The sequence below is a fragment of the Agelaius tricolor genome, unplaced genomic scaffold, assembly GCF_023055355.1.
Source record: "Agelaius tricolor isolate 1412-34295 unplaced genomic scaffold, bAgeTri1.0.p SCAF_7, whole genome shotgun sequence".
NCBI classification, from domain to species: Eukaryota; Metazoa; Chordata; class Aves; order Passeriformes; family Icteridae; genus Agelaius; species Agelaius tricolor.
In genome coordinates this window covers 20,591,444-20,609,504 of record NW_027269267.1, presented here as the reverse complement: position 1 = coordinate 20,609,504, position 18,061 = coordinate 20,591,444, and the positions used below count along the sequence as shown (strand labels likewise).

At 37.7% G+C, this 18,061-nt stretch overlaps 2 protein-coding genes across 4 annotated transcripts in view; both read left to right on the top strand.

The window, feature by feature from the left end:
- Window positions 1-12,544, top strand: part of WWC3 (WWC family member 3) — a 99,905-nt gene extending 87,361 nt beyond the window's left edge. For 2 of the 3 annotated variants that reach the window (XM_071430557.1, XM_071430559.1), the window contains exons 16-23: window positions 2,854-3,021; window positions 3,653-3,804; window positions 4,465-4,624; window positions 5,728-5,892; window positions 7,008-7,100; window positions 8,124-8,351; window positions 9,097-9,224; window positions 10,038-12,544. In XM_071430557.1, coding sequence (XP_071286658.1) covers window positions 2,854-3,021; window positions 3,653-3,804; window positions 4,465-4,624; window positions 5,728-5,892; window positions 7,008-7,100; window positions 8,124-8,351; window positions 9,097-9,224; window positions 10,038-10,104 — 1,161 coding nt within the window. In that variant the 3' untranslated portion in view covers window positions 10,105-12,544. The remainder of the gene's footprint in view (window positions 1-2,853; window positions 3,022-3,652; window positions 3,805-4,464; window positions 4,625-5,727; window positions 5,893-7,007; window positions 7,101-8,123; window positions 8,352-9,096; window positions 9,225-10,037) is intronic. The other variant, XM_071430558.1, reaches the window with a different exon arrangement.
- A 3,183-nt stretch (window positions 12,545-15,727) lies between these two features.
- Window positions 15,728-18,061, top strand: part of CLCN4 (chloride voltage-gated channel 4) — a 42,002-nt gene continuing 39,668 nt past the window's right edge. Inside the window, exon 1 of the mRNA XM_071430556.1 lies at window positions 15,728-15,863. The gene's annotated coding sequence lies outside the window, so the exon portion shown is untranslated. The remainder of the gene's footprint in view (window positions 15,864-18,061) is intronic.

Sequence of the window (18,061 nt, the reverse complement as noted above, 5' to 3'; positions counted from 1 at the left end):
TCTTTGCAGTGGGGGGTTTGAATGAGTTAGTGAAAAAATCTTTTAAGCCTATCAAAGAAGTTAAGAGGTATAGGCATCTCACTGTCACGCTGGGCTGTGGATAAGAGGTGTTTATTTGAGCAAATCTGGTCAAGAATGTGTGTTTGTTAATCCACCTTTAAATCTAAGTAGCATCTCATATAAACAGGGGTCTTAATGTTGATAGAAATGGACCCAAGATCTTGGCTGAAGTAGGAAGTTTTGTCTACAATGTTATTAAAGAGAAAGCATCTCAGGAACAGGCTGGAAATGTTGGTGTAAAATGCTTTATATGCACAGGTGTATCCTGTTCCTCTGAGAAGCTACATAGCTATTGAAGTATAAGATATCTTTCTATTGAAACAAATGCATCTAAGTTTAGGGTGCTTTTATTCTAACTGCTGTTATTGAGTTGCCCAAAAAATAGGTCTTCAGGTTATCTTCGTAGGGATTTTTTCTCTTTCAGTGGTCTTCAATTGGTTATGTCAGAACTATCTTTGTCAACAGTAATTGGTAATATAGTTTAAGGTAATTTAACAATACTACTCAAAAATAGAGAAACAATGCCAGTTTCTTCAGATATGTGCACTGAATTATTTAAACATTATGATCATTGTTTTCTTCAGCTGTAATTTGAGAATGAGCATTTTCTTACATTGAGACATCATTTGCTACCTCTCTTTGGAATTGCTGTGGTGGTGCCTGTCAGCAAGGCCTCTGTCTTTCAAGATGCCTTCCAATGAGTTTATGGTTTTTCCCATCTATTTAATAATGCATATATTTCTCAAATTCTTAATGACTGTTTTCTTTTCAATTAGGTTATGCCAGTGTAATATTTTCCTAAGTGCAAAAGCCAGAGTGGAGTTTATCCTATTTATATAAATACTTGTACCTTAACAAGGTACAAGTACCTTACTTGTACCTTAACAAAAAAAAAAAAAAAATCCTGGGAAATATTTCCATTATAAAGAAATAAATATACTACACTTTTGGGGATGGTCTTTCCATTTCCTCAACGTTTTACTCTTATGCCTTTCATGGCTGAAAGATCTTTTTCTGTCTTAAGTTGGCTTATTTCTTCTCTGGTGCCCTTGTCAATGTTGAGGTAAGGGAATTGTTATTCTCCACGATTAGCATATACAGTTCATGTTCAAAGATAAAAGAAGTATGAATGTCTTTCTTGCAATCACACAGCATTGCTGCTTCACTCCCAGTGAGTCATCATTTACAGCCCTGATCAATTATTCCCTCTGTCTTAATTTATTTGATTTCTTCTTGAGTGTAACTTTTTTTTTGCATTTTTTGTTTTCATTTTGGTACATCTGTCGCATTTTATAGCATGATTTTAAAATCCTGATTGTTTTCTCATAAAGAGACATGTCTGTCAGACATCACAGAGATATTCATAAATACTTTTACTGTTCTGCCATCCAAGTCATTAACAAATTCATCAGAACAGGCATGTGATACACCTCTAGCAGACCCACCTTGGTTTCTTCATCCTTTTGAGTAGGCTCCAAATCTTGAGATGGACATGAAATATTAATTAGTCCTTTCAGTACTGATCATTCTTAATTGAGTTTGATGGTGATTTTCTACTCCCCAGCATTCAGTCAGTCAGGAATTACTGACTCCCTTTGTAGAGGCAGCTTCTTTGGCAGACTTGCTTAGCTGCCTAATAAATGCAGTGTATACTCAGTGACAGGTGTCTTCAGAGTTAGTCTGTGCTTCTTCCAGTATTGCTGGCAGGAAAACAGTTTTACTCTCTACCTCCTAAACTAAACTCAATGTGTCTTAAACATTTTCCAAGTCTGATGCAAAAGTGTGAGTATTTGATGCACATTTATATCTTCCACTGCATCAGAGTGAGTAGATAATTAGAAGAAATCTATGTTATACAGAAAAAAGAAAAGGTATCTCTGTAGCCTGTGATATATTGACATTAAATGACTTTCTCAATAACATGCTGTATCCCCATGTCACATTATTTTGTTAGGCTGTTGTCCTTTATGCACCTGTTTAAACAGAGCCCCAGGGAACATTTGTCTTGGAAAAACAATACAATGATTTTTTATTATTATTATTATTGTTTTCTATGTAACTGTTTCTTTACCTGCTTCAAGTTGAATGCACATTCTGTCTACATTTCCTTCTGCCTTTGTTGTTAGAATCATTGTATACAATTACTTGATTTGTGAGAGATGAAAGCCATTTTTAGAGGACTTTTCCAGTGATACAAAAGAAGACATTTTTAGCATGTGGCTCATAAGCATGGAAACAGCTTATGCTATTGCTGAAGAGATAGCCAGGGAAACAAAAAACAGTACTTAAAGGCTGACTAATATAATTGGTAGGTCCAGCTAGTGAACAGATTGAAAAAAACAAATAAATAAAATAGGCAGCATGGATTTGTTCACAGTTGTTTTTCAATTAGGTGAACACCACTGAGAAATTTCTTACATGAGCTCTCTCTGATGGAGTAGGGCTACTTCAAAGTTTAAAATACTTTTAGTGAGAAGTCTCCATTAAAACTGTTTTTACCTGAATCTGGGAGATGCAAGGATGGTTATATCTACATCAGTCATACAAATTTTATTTTTCAACTTCAAAAAAAATTACTATCTACTCCCATTCTTCCTGGTAGTAAAGAGGCAAGAAATTCAGAATCTTAAACATCATAACACAACAGAATAGAACTGTCTCTTTTTAAGAGACAGTAGTATTTGGTGAAGTGGGAGTTGTACACTGTAAGTAAGATACTCTTTAAGTGAGAAGGTGTCTGTCCTGCAGAGTATATGTATCTTATTGTGGTCAATGCTTTTTGATTTTTTACAGGGCATTGCTCAGATAAACCTGACTGATGAAGAGAGTTCTGGTGAGATGCAGCTTCACTGGTACCCTGTTCAGATCTTCACTGGTTCAGAGCCCCAGAGAGCAAAGACCAAAAACCAATGTGAAGACAGTATTCCTCAGTCTTCTGGAAATGTAACTACAGTTAAAACAGTATGGCTCTAAAAAAATGATTTGTTTACTTTGTTTGAACAGCAGGGTGATTGTGATCTTACCTTGGGTGCAGGTTTTTGAGTTATCATGGGAAGTAATAACTTAATTTAACTCTTGGGGCAAGATCTAGATTTTAGAAGACTAATTGAAAACTAGATCATGTCTGGGCAGATGCTTGAAATAGTACCCTGTATGCATGTTTCCAGTTTAAGTAAAACACATTAAAAATTTCTGCCATTGCACTGGAAGAGATTGTCAAGAAAGGTTGTGTAATTTTCATTCTTGAAGATGTTTTCAGCCCTTGACTGGGCTCTGGACAGCCTGACTATGATGCCTTGCTAGCTTTGGGCAGCACATCAGACTAGGTGACCTGCAGGGGTCTCTTTTGACTTAACTTGTGGGTGATGCTCCACAGTCAAGTAAAGTCTGCCCAGTTTCTGTGACAAGTTGAACACCACATACTTTTGATCGTTAAGATTCAAGACAGATTTTTTTGGTGGTGGTTTGGTTTTTTGTTTTGTTTTTTTAAGGAACATATGATGGCTTTGTTTTTATTTTTTCTTTGAATAATACACATTAAATACATTGGTTTGTCCAAACAGATTTAATTAAAGTCTATTTTTCCTTTCAGGATGCAGTGACAGCCCTGTTAGCTAGGACCACTGCCCAGCTGGAAGCAGTTGAGAGAGAGCTGGCAGAAGAGAGAGTGAAATTGGAGTATACAGAGGAGGAAATCTTGGAGATGGAAAGAAAAGAAGATCAGGCAGAAGCCATATCAGAAAGGTAAAAATGGTTTAAATACCTCATCAAACAGATAATAACGAATATTTCCTCAAAGATATTTTCACTATGGGTATAATCTGAAATAAAACAGGAAAAACAGTAGGTTTTTATTCTGAGATTTGCTTCCTGTTAGTGCTACAAGTATAACATTCTATTATGTCATGATCTGCAAACAGGAGGAAACCTTATTTGAATAGCTTGAATAGGTTGAATTAAGGGAATTTGGGGAGTGGGGAAACTTTATATCAAACATAAACTTTGCTAGGGAGGCAACTGTAATGAGTTTATAACAGCCTTGTATTAAGAAAAAGTAAATAAAATTTAGTGGTGACACGAGACATTCCTAGTGATAGTCCTGGTTTGTTACATGACTTTTCTTGTTCTTTTTGTTATTGCTTTCTTAGTACTGTTACAAAGACCAGAACACATGCCTTAAGAAAATTAGGGAAGGTGAATTTTTTTCTGTGAAATGTATTTGCTTATTTGCATTTGCAGAAATGCAAGTGTGCTCTGTTCTCCTGTTGAAAATACTGTATTTTTATTGGAGAAATAATACTCTAAAATTATAAACGGGCTTAGATAATGTAATACATAAATGTAACGCATAATTGCATGATATTTTTTAACACCTGCAAAATTATTGTGATGTTCTGACTTTAGGAGCTGGCAAGCAGAGTCTGTTGACAGTGGATGCAGTAATTGTACCCAGACTAGTCCTCCCTATCCAGAGCCATTCTGTGGGGATCCGTTAGCTGGGCACATGTTTGCAGCTCCAGCAGGCCAGTACGGTTCTGGAAAAATGCAGCCTCCACCACTGAAGGTAAGGAGAGAAGACCCTGCAGCATGAAAACTGCCACCCTGCCTGGCACAGTGAGCTACTGCTGTGCCTGGAGTTGGATTCTGAGTTGGGCAGGAGAGGAAAGAGTCAGCAATGTCATTGGCAACTCCATATGAGTGCTGACTTCGTGACAGCTGTATGGCTGTTGAGTTGGTGGAAGTTCACTCTTTAGGGCTGGGAATTTTTTATTTTCTTACTACTTACTTCTCAACAGAATTTGGTTTTTATATCAAAAGGAAAACTTTTTACTGTGGCCTTTATCTAATCTATAAATAGGCACTTGTATCAATTTCTGCATTTACCTGAAATTTTAACAGAAAAGATCATGATCCAATTCCAGTGCTCTTATTTCTATAAGAATTTCTAAAGGAATTGTAAAGAAAGAAGTTTTAGGACTTGCATTACTATTTCAGTTTTACAATAACATGGAATAATTGTGCTGAAACTGATGTACTTAAAATATTTTGAAAATAATCCTTCAGAAGTTGAAATCAGCAGACTTCCATTGAAGTGGAGGAACATAAGCTGTTTGTGTTGCCTTTAGCAAGGATCACACCTCTTAGGGAGGAGTGAGTTTTCTGAAACTTTGAAAGATTTGCTAGAGTAGCCTGTGTTTTCTGTCTTTCTGAATATTTTAGTCTTCTTGTATAATTGTGTGAACAGTCTTTCAGTTCTTTTTTTCTTCCTTGTCTTCATTTAAGCTCCTGTAGTTTTGAAGTGGTTGCTTCAGAGTCACTGTGCTTACTGAAAGGTGACTCAGTTTATTTCTGTTGAGGCTGGAGATCAGGTGGTAGTTTGGGTAATGCCCAATTGCCAATCCTGAATACAGTCCTTGTGCTCTGTAGCTGTGATATAACTGCATCTCTTAATTGTGACTGCTCCAGCAAAGGCTTCTGGAAAGGTAATCTCACAATTTTGAATGACCCAGTTTTAAAACTTCTACATTCTCTCAATGCTCATTAAAATTTGAATCTAGCTAGCAGGGCAAATTGTTTGCTTTTGATATTGTTGAAATGTCTGATTGTCTTTGCTAGGAGAAAGAAAATAAGAAAGAAACAAAAAAATGTCCTTTGTTGAAATTTTAGGTGGATAAGGAAACAAACACTGAGGATCTGTTTCCTGAAGAAGTTGCTATTCTTCCAAAAGAGAGAACCAGCCGCAGGCCACGGGGTTCTGCTTTTGTTCGCAGTAGCACAATTGTTCGCTCCCAGACCTTTTCGCCTGGAGCACGGAGTCAATATGTTTGCAGAGTGAGTAAAGCTTGAGGAGGAGGAGGGGGAAGGGGTCTCCACACACAAGCATATTGTACATTTTTGGATAATTTCACTATAAGATTTCATTGCATTTATAAGAGACATATATTACTTTTTAATACTAATGAATAATCTTTAATTGAACTTAAACAATGCAGTGGGGAAGAGCTTCCCTGACTCTTTTTTAAGTGCTTTTACCTGGATGGATTTAATTTGAAATTTAAGAATGTATGATAAATTAGGTGTTAAGCTCTTTTCCCTGGCAACTGTAGATGTTAGGTGTGGGTGGTTGATTTTACAATGCTATCTAATGAGGTGTATAAGCAGTTAGCTTAGAAGCTGTGTTTAATTTTCACATACATAAAAGTTTGAAAAAGGGCACTGAATGCTTAATCTTAGGGCCATTGCATAAATATTCATATGACTCTGATTGCTGTCATGAATATCAGTCATAAGGTGCCTGTTACTGTGGGACATAGGATTCCTGGGTGCACTGGTGCAAATAATTGAGGACCAGCACAACAGTTTTCAAGGTCACATTTATTGTTTGCAGTGTTCAGTGGCAGAAGACTTATAAGCAGTTTCATGGTATTGCAGATCAATACATGGGTATTGGCTTGGCAATATTACCATAGCTTTGATTGTACTCTTTCATAAGCTTCTGAGAGCTTGAGTTTGAAAATTCAGGAATGATTTTTAAATTCTGTGCTCACTTAACCTGCACTTACTTAAAATCAGATGCAGGGAGAAAGCGGGAGACTGTATTGTTTGTACCCGTGACAGTACATGTTTTAGGATGAAATATTGCTTTTGAGTCCTCCCTCACTCTTTTTTTTTTAGGTTAGATTGTCTTGGATATTTAGTAGAATAGAAACTTACCTGTAAAACATTGATAGTTTGTAAGTTTTCTTGAATTATTGTAACTACCATATGAGCATTGTTATATATAAATGTTTATAAATAACTTAAAAAAACCTGGTTGCTTAAAACAAGATAGTTTCAGTGTATTTTAAAAAAGAAATCTCAAAGGCAAAAAAAAAATTAACAACCCAAATTTTATAATAAAGATGATCTTGCAAGCAACCTTTATTTTCAATGTCTTTTCTAATCAGCTGTATCGCAGTGACAGTGACAGTTCAACCCTGCCAAGGAAGTCCCCCTTTGTCCGGAACACCTTGGAGAGGCGGACTCTGCGGTACAAGCAGGTATGCCCAGGAAAATCACCTTCAGCTTTCATGAAGTTGCTACAACAATGGTACTTCTATACTTGAGAGCTTTAGATGTCTGCAGGTACATTCTGATCCTTGTAGGAAATGTACAAAACTTCTGCAATGTAATTGGGGCAGGGTGCATGTTTTGGGTTTGTTTTGGACTTTCTAAGCTAAAAGGTGGACATAAAAAAGTAAAATAAAGTTGTGACCAATTTTAAAGAAGGGCAAAAAGAATGGCAGATGAAAATTAGTTTAATGGGGACTGAATTCATATTGATTTAGATGTAAAGTTTCTTTCAAAATCTTTCAAATCTAGTTCATGGTGCAGGGTGCAGATTCAAAGATGTGTGTGAATGTGACATTAAGACATGCAACTCCCCTCCCATACAGCCTAACAAATAACAGTGTTTGAGACCCAAGTATTCAGGAATGAATAGGTTAAGCTCTCCTTTTGCCCCCATGCCACTCCTCCTGCTGTCAAACAAGTGGGCAGAGAAGGGGAGATGAGGCATTAATGTTGTGTATATAAATGACATAAAATAGTCTGGTTAGCAGAAGGTAGTGCCTTGCTGGTGTAGGCAGGTAGACAGCCATGCCTCCCATTTTGATTCAGAATGTATCTTAAAACCAATATTGAATGAAGCTCTTTAAGAGGAGTCTTGCTCAGAACAGTATTTTTCTGATGTCATTGAGTTTTTCCTATTGCATCTCTTTTATTATCATCATAACATGGAATTTTAGTCCATAAACTTCATTAAGTAAATATTTGTAAGTTGAAAGAAAACTCTAAAAGGAAGTAATAGAAGGTATTAATTGAAAAATTTTGCTATAGGGTTTTCTGTACTACATTATCTAGCCTTCTCTGGGGGATGTAAATAATTTCCAAAACTTCCTTTGGGACAGACTTTGTGTGTGAAGTAAGTACAGCATATGTATGGTTATAGAGCTAAAGACAGACCAGTAAACTATGTTGGGAGTAATTTTGTGCATTTTGTTTGAATCCTAATAACTCAACAGTCCTGCAGATCATCTTTGGCTGAACTCATGGCAAGGACATCCTTAGACCTGGAGCTGGATCTCCAGGCATCCAGAACTCGACAGAGACAGCTGAACGAGGAGATCTGTGTTCTAAGGGAGTTGAGACAGCGCCTGGAAGACGCCCAGCTCCGAGGGCAGACGGATTTACCCCACTGGGTCCTTCGGGATGAGAGATTCCGAAACTTGCTGAAGGAAGCAGAAAGGCAGGTATGGTAATATGACACAAACACTCAGTTTGCTCAGAAACTTCTTGTTTCAAAGTGTCTTCATTTTGATAAAGATGTCTAAAGAGCTGTTTGTGCAGAATCTCAAACAGTGAATGTTTCTTTTATATTCTTGAAGTTAGCACAATAAAAATTATTACATTGATTATTACCAAACTGTGTATTTATTTGAGGACAATTTTTGGAGAATGGCACTGTTTGCCAGTGGCATGTTTTGTTTTGGATTTTTGTTTATTTGTTGTTAATTTGTTTTTGTTTAGGTATTTGTTATTAGAACTTCAATAATTTTATTTCTTGTGGTATTTAAAAGAAATTTTGCTGATTTGATACTTATTCTTTTACAACTATTTGGAATGTTCCCTATGTAATTTTTTTTTTCCTGTTCTTGGAGAAAGAAGTTGTAGAAAAAGGTAGCAAAACTGCTCAACAGACAAAATTGACATTGGATTATCAGAGACAAAAACTGGTTCCAAATTTATAGTAAGGTCTTGTTTGACAGATCTGTGTGCAGTAAATTTTGTTAATTTATTACATGTCTTTCTGAAGAGCATTAATAAATGAAACAACTCAGTCTTTTGTATTTATAGTTCTTAGATGATCAGCTATTTCAGTGTACTAGTGTGGTTTCAGTGTGGTGGGTGGGGAAAAAATCCATTCTTTTAACTGTGAATATTCTTGTGTTTTATTCATTCACATGGCCTTCTTAAGCATTATGTTCTTGTTTTCAGACCAGACAGACCAAATTTGAACATCATCAAGAGCAAGTAGCTGAAAAGATGCTGAAGAAAGCATCAAAAGAAATATACCAGTTGCGTGGGCAAAATCAGAAAGAACCTATTCAGGTGCAGACTTTTAGGTAAGTGGTAATGCATATTGAAATGGCATAACAACAGTTCATTAATCTGGTTAAAGCCTTCTGAAACTTTTAGCTTAAATTTTGTGTCTCTTTTGATTTTAATCACAAGTAATTAACCAGTGATTTTAAACTGTATCTGGATTTGGACATGAGTTCTTTCTGAATGCTTTGTTCTGCAAAAGAGCCAAAGCTAAGGTAAAATTGCAGTGTTACAATTCTAGTATACATGACAAAAAAAAAAGCTTCAAATATAAGCATAGCTTAGGTGATTCTTCCAACTTAGCCTAGTTGCTGTGAAGTCCAGTTCTTCAATACAAGCCTGTGGACATAAATAATCTGTTTAATGTAATACAGATAAATTGTTAGTAACACACTCCCTAAGAATTACTCAGTAATACTGGAATTTTCTTTCAATAAGCCTTTTCTTTGGATTCTGTTTCCAGAGTTGCCATCTTTTTTTCCCCTTCTTTTTTGTAGATGTTATTTGCAAAACATAGAAGGGTGAACTTTGCATTGCAGAACTTGTCCCGTGAAACCTTTCTACATTAACTATGACTGAAGTTCAGTGAGTTATATAAAGCTTCCACCCAGGTTTTTAAAAATAGTAATTGTCTTCAATGGAATGTTGCCAGAAGTATCTAGTGAGGTTTAGTAGCTTTTGGAAGTTTGTTGTACTCAAATAAAAGGACAGTTCAGTACATAAATAACAAATACTAACCATTAACCAGAGTAAAGAAACCATGTTCTTGTGGGGAGAAGGGGGAACATAGGCATAATTTTATTTACTTCTTTTTTCTCTTGCTTTGGTCACAGAGAGAAGATAGCTTTTTTTACAAGACCAAGGATTAACATACCTCCTCTGCCAGCTGATGATGTATGACATGTTGCATTGTAAACATGAAGTATTTATCGCTTTTATTTTAATGAAGTTCTTAGATTAGACAAGTTTCTTTAAAAAAAATGTGCAAAAGCTAATATACACGTTTTGTAAAAAATAAAAAAAGTTAAAAAAATTAAACATAAACAAAAACATATATATAAATATATATACATATATATTTTATAATAGCGACTGCAACAAGGCTTGGTTTTTCCTTGTTGTGAAACTGACATCTCTGAAAACAACTTATTTTATAAAAGATCGACTATCCTGTTAAGAGCGTGTACAGTTTTTATGCTGTTTTATTTGACTTAAAGGCTGGAAGACAGAAACAAAGTGAGTTCAGGCAAATTCACTGTAGTGTAATTTATTTATAGTGCCTTTTTTCCTTGAAGGAAAATACCTACTTTAAGATGTATTTTAAGACTGAAATTTTGTTCCTCAGTATTTGTCATACAGTAGAATGGAACCATTGAGCTGGTTTTGTTTCTGATACCTGAAATGAAAATACTATGTTCTAAAATTGTCACTTTTTCAGCTTTATTATCTGTAGCTTATTATGTACATTGTATTCTTTAGCACTGTCTGTGTTATAGCAAAATATTATCACCTGCAATGTGTTTAACACTAATTAGAAGTGATGCTAAACGTTGCAGAATTCATTTGCATGTTCTTACTGTGCACTAATAGATTGTTTTCATTTCTGTTGTGTCTAAAGTATCTTTATATTCTTAACTAGATCCTCAGTTTAAACGGGGGAAGGAAAAGGGTGACAGGTCTTTGTTTTACTGTTTAATGAAAAGGGAATTTAAGGAGCAGTTTGAGCTAGCTGTGTGGATAGCCTGCTAATGGACTATTACAGTAATTTCTACAGTTCTACAGATTCTCATCTGATTCAGGAAAGCACATATGTTCTGATTTCAGAAAGCAGCTGCTTTAAGTAAGGGTGTTTAAACACATGTTCATCCTAAAGGATGTGCTTTGTGGTTACTGCAAATAAGTTCTGTTGAACAGTGACACTTTCCAGGAGGAAGGTGTATAATTCTGGAAGGTACAGCTCACTTGATTGCTAGTTGGACCAGCTAAAATCTGGTAAGAAATAATTTTATTTGTAACCATCCATTTTAATGAAAGACTGTCACCCCAAATTCCCGAGAATGCCAGTTTTGTGTCCTTGCATCCTGCAAGTATGTAAAAATACTTCTTTACTAAGCTACTATAATAGAGTTTCTCATATTTTCCTAATTATACATTACCTGCAAAGAGAGGTGCCCAACACAAGACTGATTTTGCAAATTACTGGAATATCCCCAAAGGAAGATCATGTTGTCTCTTAATTAAAGTTCAAATTGGTTCCAGAGTTTTCTATGTCAGGAAATCAGAACAAGGGCCAAAAAAAAACCAAACCGATCAGAATATTTTCAAATATTCTGTAAGTAAGTTTTCTTTGTAAGTTTCAAGAACTTAGACTCTGCTACCTTGTCAAAGGTCAGGAAAACCTGGAAGAGAAATTGAATTATTTCTAGTTATCCACACTGAGGCAAAAAGTAACGGGGAAAAAAGATTGTAAGCATAAATGTTAATAAACACAAACATTTAAGGTAGTATTTCCTGTTTCCTGATATGGCCTATAGTCATTACAGGCATCAAGTGTTACAATCATATAGCAATTTATATGGAATTGAAGTATATTTAGCATTTCTTGTGCTATTCATCCTGAAGCCTGTTTTGCCTGTAAGTTTTGGTGGATGATATTGGGTTCCTTGGGCACAACTAGACTTATTCAGAAACTATGCAGATAAAAACCAAATCATGTGAGAAATTTGTAATGTTTGGGTAAAAGTCTAGGGCCAGCAAGCTTTTCAGTGCTCATTACTTTAAAAGACCAGTTAGTCAGAATTTTGTTTCTCATTTCCAGGGGAGGCTGTCACACAGTAGTGTTTATCCAAAGTTACCATGCAGTGACACCAGAAGTGCTTGCTGTGTATTAAGAACAGACAACACCATGTTCCTGTGAGGCTGGTCAGGTACTGGAAGAGGTTGTGCAGAGAGGTGGAGCACTCTGTCCATAGGGTGGATGAGGACTTAACTGGATATAGCCCAGAGCATCCTTGTCACATTAGGCCTGCTTTGAGCAGGGAGTGGGGTAGGGACCTTGTTTCCACCCTGAATTGTTCTGTGACTATAACCAAGGGGCAGTGTCCAGTGGTCTCTCTGTCAGGGGGTTTTTAAATTGTGACTGCTGTGAGATGTTGTCAGTGTATCTTGTGGGTCTGTGATTCTGACTGCTATAATGAGTTCTGTCTTGATGTGGTAATGAGTTATCATATTCAGTATTCATCTCTCTTGTTTTGTCACAGTTCTGTATGATTGTGTCATTTTTGTATTATTTGAAAGTATTTCTTCTATAAAATAAAATAATTTGCCATAAACAGAAAAAGGGTTTTCTTTTATATCAAAGATATTTCTTGAATCTTTTATATTTGCCACATACCTGATGATTTAATGAAAAAAAAATGGTATTTTGAATAACACTGTAATTTAGGTTAATGTAATGAGTTTTCAAATAAAGGTAAGAGAGAAAATCTGGGATACTGAAGATCTAAAGGAGTTATACTTAAGACCTGAAAGAGATACAGAGTGTAAGGAAGGGCAGATATATTCTTCCATGTGCTTATCACTCACGATAAGTTGACAGCTGTATCAGAAGTTCATAGTTGAATATTCCCAGAATTCTTGGGTAGCTCCACTTAAAACACATTGAACTGCCTTTTTTCATAACAAACATTTGCACTTACTAAATTAGTATGGAAAGCAAGTTGACATTATTAGTTCTTAATTAATATCTTGCTTATGACTAATTCCAAGGTGGAGACCATTCAGAAGAATACTGGTTGACTTTTCTTTTTAGGCTGGTGCTTACTGCTGCTTTCACAAAGGAAACATTAAATCTGCATAATTACAGGACGGCCATTTCTCAGTTTCCCTCTGCAACCTTAAGCTGCAGGAGCACAGGCAAAATCATAGCAAGGACATGTGACTCCTGTCTCTGCAGTATTTGCAAGGCACCAGGGGTATGACAGAGTTTAGGTTATTTTTAAACAGTGTGCTCGGAATAGGCGTTTGGAACGGCAACTGTCCCTGCCTCGCTGTAATGGGTATGTCGGGTTGGGCTCTCTCTTGTCAGCAGGAAGTCTTGTTTGTATTTCTTGCTGCAGTTCTTTTAAGCACTTTGCAGGACTTAAAGGTAAGTGCAGTATAAAAAGAATAATTTTTTAATGAGTTAGATGAACTCAGTCTTTTGGTTTTTGGAGAAGAGGGCCCATCACAGCTTGTTTTGACCCTTTGTGGCTATAGTGTTGTACATCTTTGAGAGGAAAAAGCATTTGCAGAGAGACTGAAGAAACTGCAGGCTAACAAAAGCAAGAATAGCCTTGTCTAAAACATCATGTGAAGAATGTATTTTTTTCTCTGAGATCACTCGATTGAGTAGCATTGGAAGAAAATACCAAGGAGTAAAGTTTATTTGGTTTTGGAATCTGTAAATGTCAGTTAAATCATTTGCTTGCCCTTGGAAAATCTCCATATTCTTGGATTTTGGAGCTTCTTAGGAGCTGATTCTGGTTCCATATAATTTCTGAAAATCTCTAATATTTGAGCATAGATATCTATTGTATTTTCAATAGAGAATCAGGTATTCTGTCCCTTTAGTTTGTCTGCAGTTTGACCATCCAACTAAAAATGTACTTGCAGTAGGATATTTAATGAGGTCAGCTGGTAATAGACAAGATAAAACCAGGAAATTAATTTAGGAAAGTCTGTCCAGGAAAAAAATGTAGGATTGAGACCCTAACACTCTCACTTTTTAAGCGCACAAAATTACTATTCTTTGTCTAGGGCAAAGTGTTTGTGTTCAAGTGTGTGTCTTTGGCATGGAAGTTCCCAGGTGTAGATATTTGACCAAGAAAATGCTACTTCCTGCTTCCTGTTTTCCATATTTTCCTCTCATAAACTGATTGAAGGAAATTACAGTTGTATTATCAAGCAAATAAATCAAGTGCTCAGTGTTTAGCTTCCTTCACAAATTCAATTGACCTATTAATACTAATTTTAATGGACACAAAGAATAGATGCTGGCAGGAAGCTGGCACTTGTATAACTTTTCCACATTGCACTGACATGGTTATGAAGGCCTGAGGCTGTTACTGATCTATGAGTGCTAGAGGATTATGATCTGCAGTGCTGTGTGTGAAGGGCAGAATCAAACCTCTTCTCTAAAGGCATGATTCTTGCTCCAGAAAAGGTGTGGGAACTTCAGGTGAAACAAGCTAAGTGTTCATATTTCTCAGTAAAATCCAGTGTGTGGCTTTGCATGGGGAGTTCCTCTCAGAAATATCTGCCACATCCTTAAATTACTGCTCAAGCACACTGGGACAAAAAGGTCTTCCAGAACTGAATTCCTTGGACTTTGAAGTGAGTGGAAGTCACTTATGTGCCTTCAGTCACCTGTGGGTATTTTCATGGGTGCTTGTGCAAGACCTCCTTCTACTCAGCTGTTGCATCTGCTTGGAAACACAAAGCCCCTGCCTGGTTACCTGTAGGGGTAAAACCAGTCTGCACAATATCCAAATACAGAAAGGTAAGCAGTAAGGGGCATGTCCTGAAATAGAACACGCTGCACGTGTACAAACATGTACAGGGTCTTCAGAAAGAACAGTTACAACCTCTGCCTTGCAGAATACAGCCCTAGTGGCTTGTACAAAATCTGTGCAGTTAGAACTTTGGCAATTCTTACCTTCTTGTAGAAATCAAATAAATTGCTGAGTATGATAAAATTCTTAAACACTTCCCTTGCCCCTCAAAAACCACAAAACACCGCAAAACCAACCACAACAACAACCAAAAAACCCCAACAACAACAACAACAAAAAAAAAACCAACAAAAAAACCCCCAAGATTACAGTTGAGATGCTAGACACAGTTAACCAAAATGTGAAAGGCTAATTACCTTTTCAAAAAAGTATTTTAGGAAGTTCTGGGTTTTCAATATTTGGGGAAGCTTAAGCAGATGTTTTGGAAAGGAAAAGTAGCCTGGCATATAGGAGAGGATCTTTCAAGCCGTGACAGTTGCACTGAAGAAAAGGCAGAAGTGGATGGATGGATGGATGGATGGATGGATGGATGGATGGATGATGGGAAGAATTAAGAAGTGAAGGTAACAAGGATGAAACCTTTGAGGGAGGCTTGCAAAGCATGAATTTGACACAGAAGATGGAGGGAAGTCAGTTTGGATAAACTTGAAATAAACACAGTGCCAGAAAAATGCAAGGGATGTTGAAATTGCAGTTTGCCTCATTTCCAAGCTGCTGTGTTACATATTTCACAGAGCAGCAACCTGGCCTGCCGAGTCACCAGGAATACTTGCTGGCATGCACACAGCATACTTCCTATGCTCTTACCTCGTGAAAAACCTGAATGTCGTGCTGTTGCATAAAAAATGCACAGAAGGCCTGATTAGCTGAGGTTAGGGAGTGTTCCAGTGGTGAGGAGCAGGCGGGGCAGGGTAAAGAGGCTTGCGGTCTAATCCCGCAGGATTGCAGCTGGTGCGTGTGCCTGAGCCCATATCCTATAGACGGAGGATGCAGTCACATGATTGTTACTGCTTCCTCCCCATGACATCACTGCTGCTGCAGCCATACCACCCGAGGAAGGATGCTATTAAAATCACTGGGATTGGCCTAAATGATGTTGCATTGCAGGTAAGCAACATAATTCTTCGAAAAAAAAAAAAAAATAATTTGCCAGTTGCTCTTGTGCTGCAGTCGTAGAGCCCCGGCTCCGTCGGGCAGACTTTCTGCTGGAAAATGAAGCAGCACATTTCCTCTGCAAGCAGAGGGTTCGCAGGTGCAGAGGCTGCCTGCTGGCTCTGTGCTGATCTCCCGGCTGGCACCTTCTGTAAAAATGCTGCCAGATGGAGCTTTATAGCTAAAGGAGGCCCTTTGTTCCCTGTACTTTCCGATGGCTCCTTCGGGTGTCTGCGGAATTCTGTATTTACGTGAGCAGCCATCATCATTCAGTCGTGCAAAGAGAGCAGCAATAGTGTTCTGCTTGCATCCCCTGCCTTTTTTTTTTCCCCCTGGATGCTTAAAGGAAGTTGCTGTTGTGTCTAAGCTTATAAAGGAATGAGGATTAACTTGCTTGAGGGGTTAAGAGGTGTATGTGGGAAAAGAGGCTTTTCCTTTATTGTTAATTTTTGCTGATGTGGTTTCAAAGCACCTAGTCCGACAGGTTTCCTGCATAATTTGCTGTAGTAAAAGGTCAGTTTTTCCTTGCCCTATATAAATGTGAAAAATCCTTTTCCAAAAAGAATGTAGTAGACGACAAGCAGATTTTTTGCTCCTTTGCAAAATGCTGATCACCAAAAGGCTGAAAAATCCCAGGCAAATTGTGCTTTCGGAAATATTTGTGGAAGCAAAGTCCAGAGTCTGTTTTCCTGGTGTGGATATTTAATTATGTGCTCTGTACAAATACATGAATATATATCTCTAAAGGAAAAAAATGGTGACTCTCCTGTGGGGCTTTTTTCTGTATAGCTTTTAAAGTATATTTTAGTGTTTTAAAATTTTTAATTGTTTAAAAGCTTTATTCTAATACAAATGTTAGGGTGTGAGAAACTAATTTTGAGCTAATACTAGTCAGAAAATAAAATTATATATTTTTTAAAGAATTGTGATAAATAATTCTGTGCCTTTGCCAGAGAACCAAGGATGACTAAGCTGCAGCTTCATCAGGCAGAGAGTCAGGTGACTTTTTACTCCTGGTCTACAGGAAGTTTTTTTTTTATTCTTCTAAATCCTGTTCTTTGTTCAAATAATTTGTTCCCACTATTGAAAAAATGTGAAAATTTGGCACACCTAGAATCTCTGTGTGCTCACCCATACATTAAGGGGGGATATTTTGGATCGCCTGTGCTGAAGCAGATTGTACATCCTAGGGAGGGGTGAATTCTGGGTTCCAGGGATCAGGTATGCAGTTGTGTCAGGATCAGAAAATAAGGTGTGGTGGGAGTGAAAAGTAGATAATGAATTATTGAAGTACAAAATTACAATGTTTTTTCCAAACTAAAAAGAAAAATAAATTCCAATTTTATTTTTCTCCAACAGAACCTCTCCTGTCTTTTCAAGGCTGAGCCTCTAAAGCAATAGAAATACAAACCTGTTGCTGCATGAGGTGATGGGGGCGGGGGGGAAATTGCATCCTGTCAGTGCCAATGCTGGGTTTCTTCTCCTTGGATCCCTCTGGAGTCCAGGCTGGCTCAGTTCTCTCCAGCCCTGGCTGTGAGCCAGGCTGTGCCCTTGCCCACCAGGATCACTGGCACTTGGCTCTTTGCCTGTGCAAGGAGCACAGCGGGGCTGCCACGCTCGGGTTCTACAGGTGTGAGGGGTTCCCCCCTGCTCTGGATCCTGTGGAAATGTGTGCCAGGCAGGGGATCTCCTGCTCCCCCAGTTTGAGTCAGACATCTTCTGTGCAGGAAGAAGGGCACCAGCCTGGTATGTGTGCTGCAGGCCTTCGGAAATCAAGGATTTAAGTGCTCTAAGAGTTGCTTAGCATAAAAGGGGGATCCAGGGGTCATCCCCAGCTGGCAGGGGCTCTCCCTGGCAGCACTGGGGTGTCATGCCAGGGCTCCAGCACATGGCTGCAAGAGTGCTCAGCCCCTGTGCCCATAGGGGCCTCTCTTACACACCTTGTACCTTTTTAAAGGTAGTGGCTGGAAGCTTTTAAACAGGGACCAGAGGAGGAGGAGGTGGAGAGTGTTGACCCTGGGTTAGAGAACTTCCTATCTGCCTGAACAGAACAGGCTCCTCTGGAGCACTGTAACCTCTGGGGCTGGGAACTGCTTCATCATGAAACTGTGGTTTGCTGACCTGGGGAGCAAAGTGAGCAGGATTGTGACTGT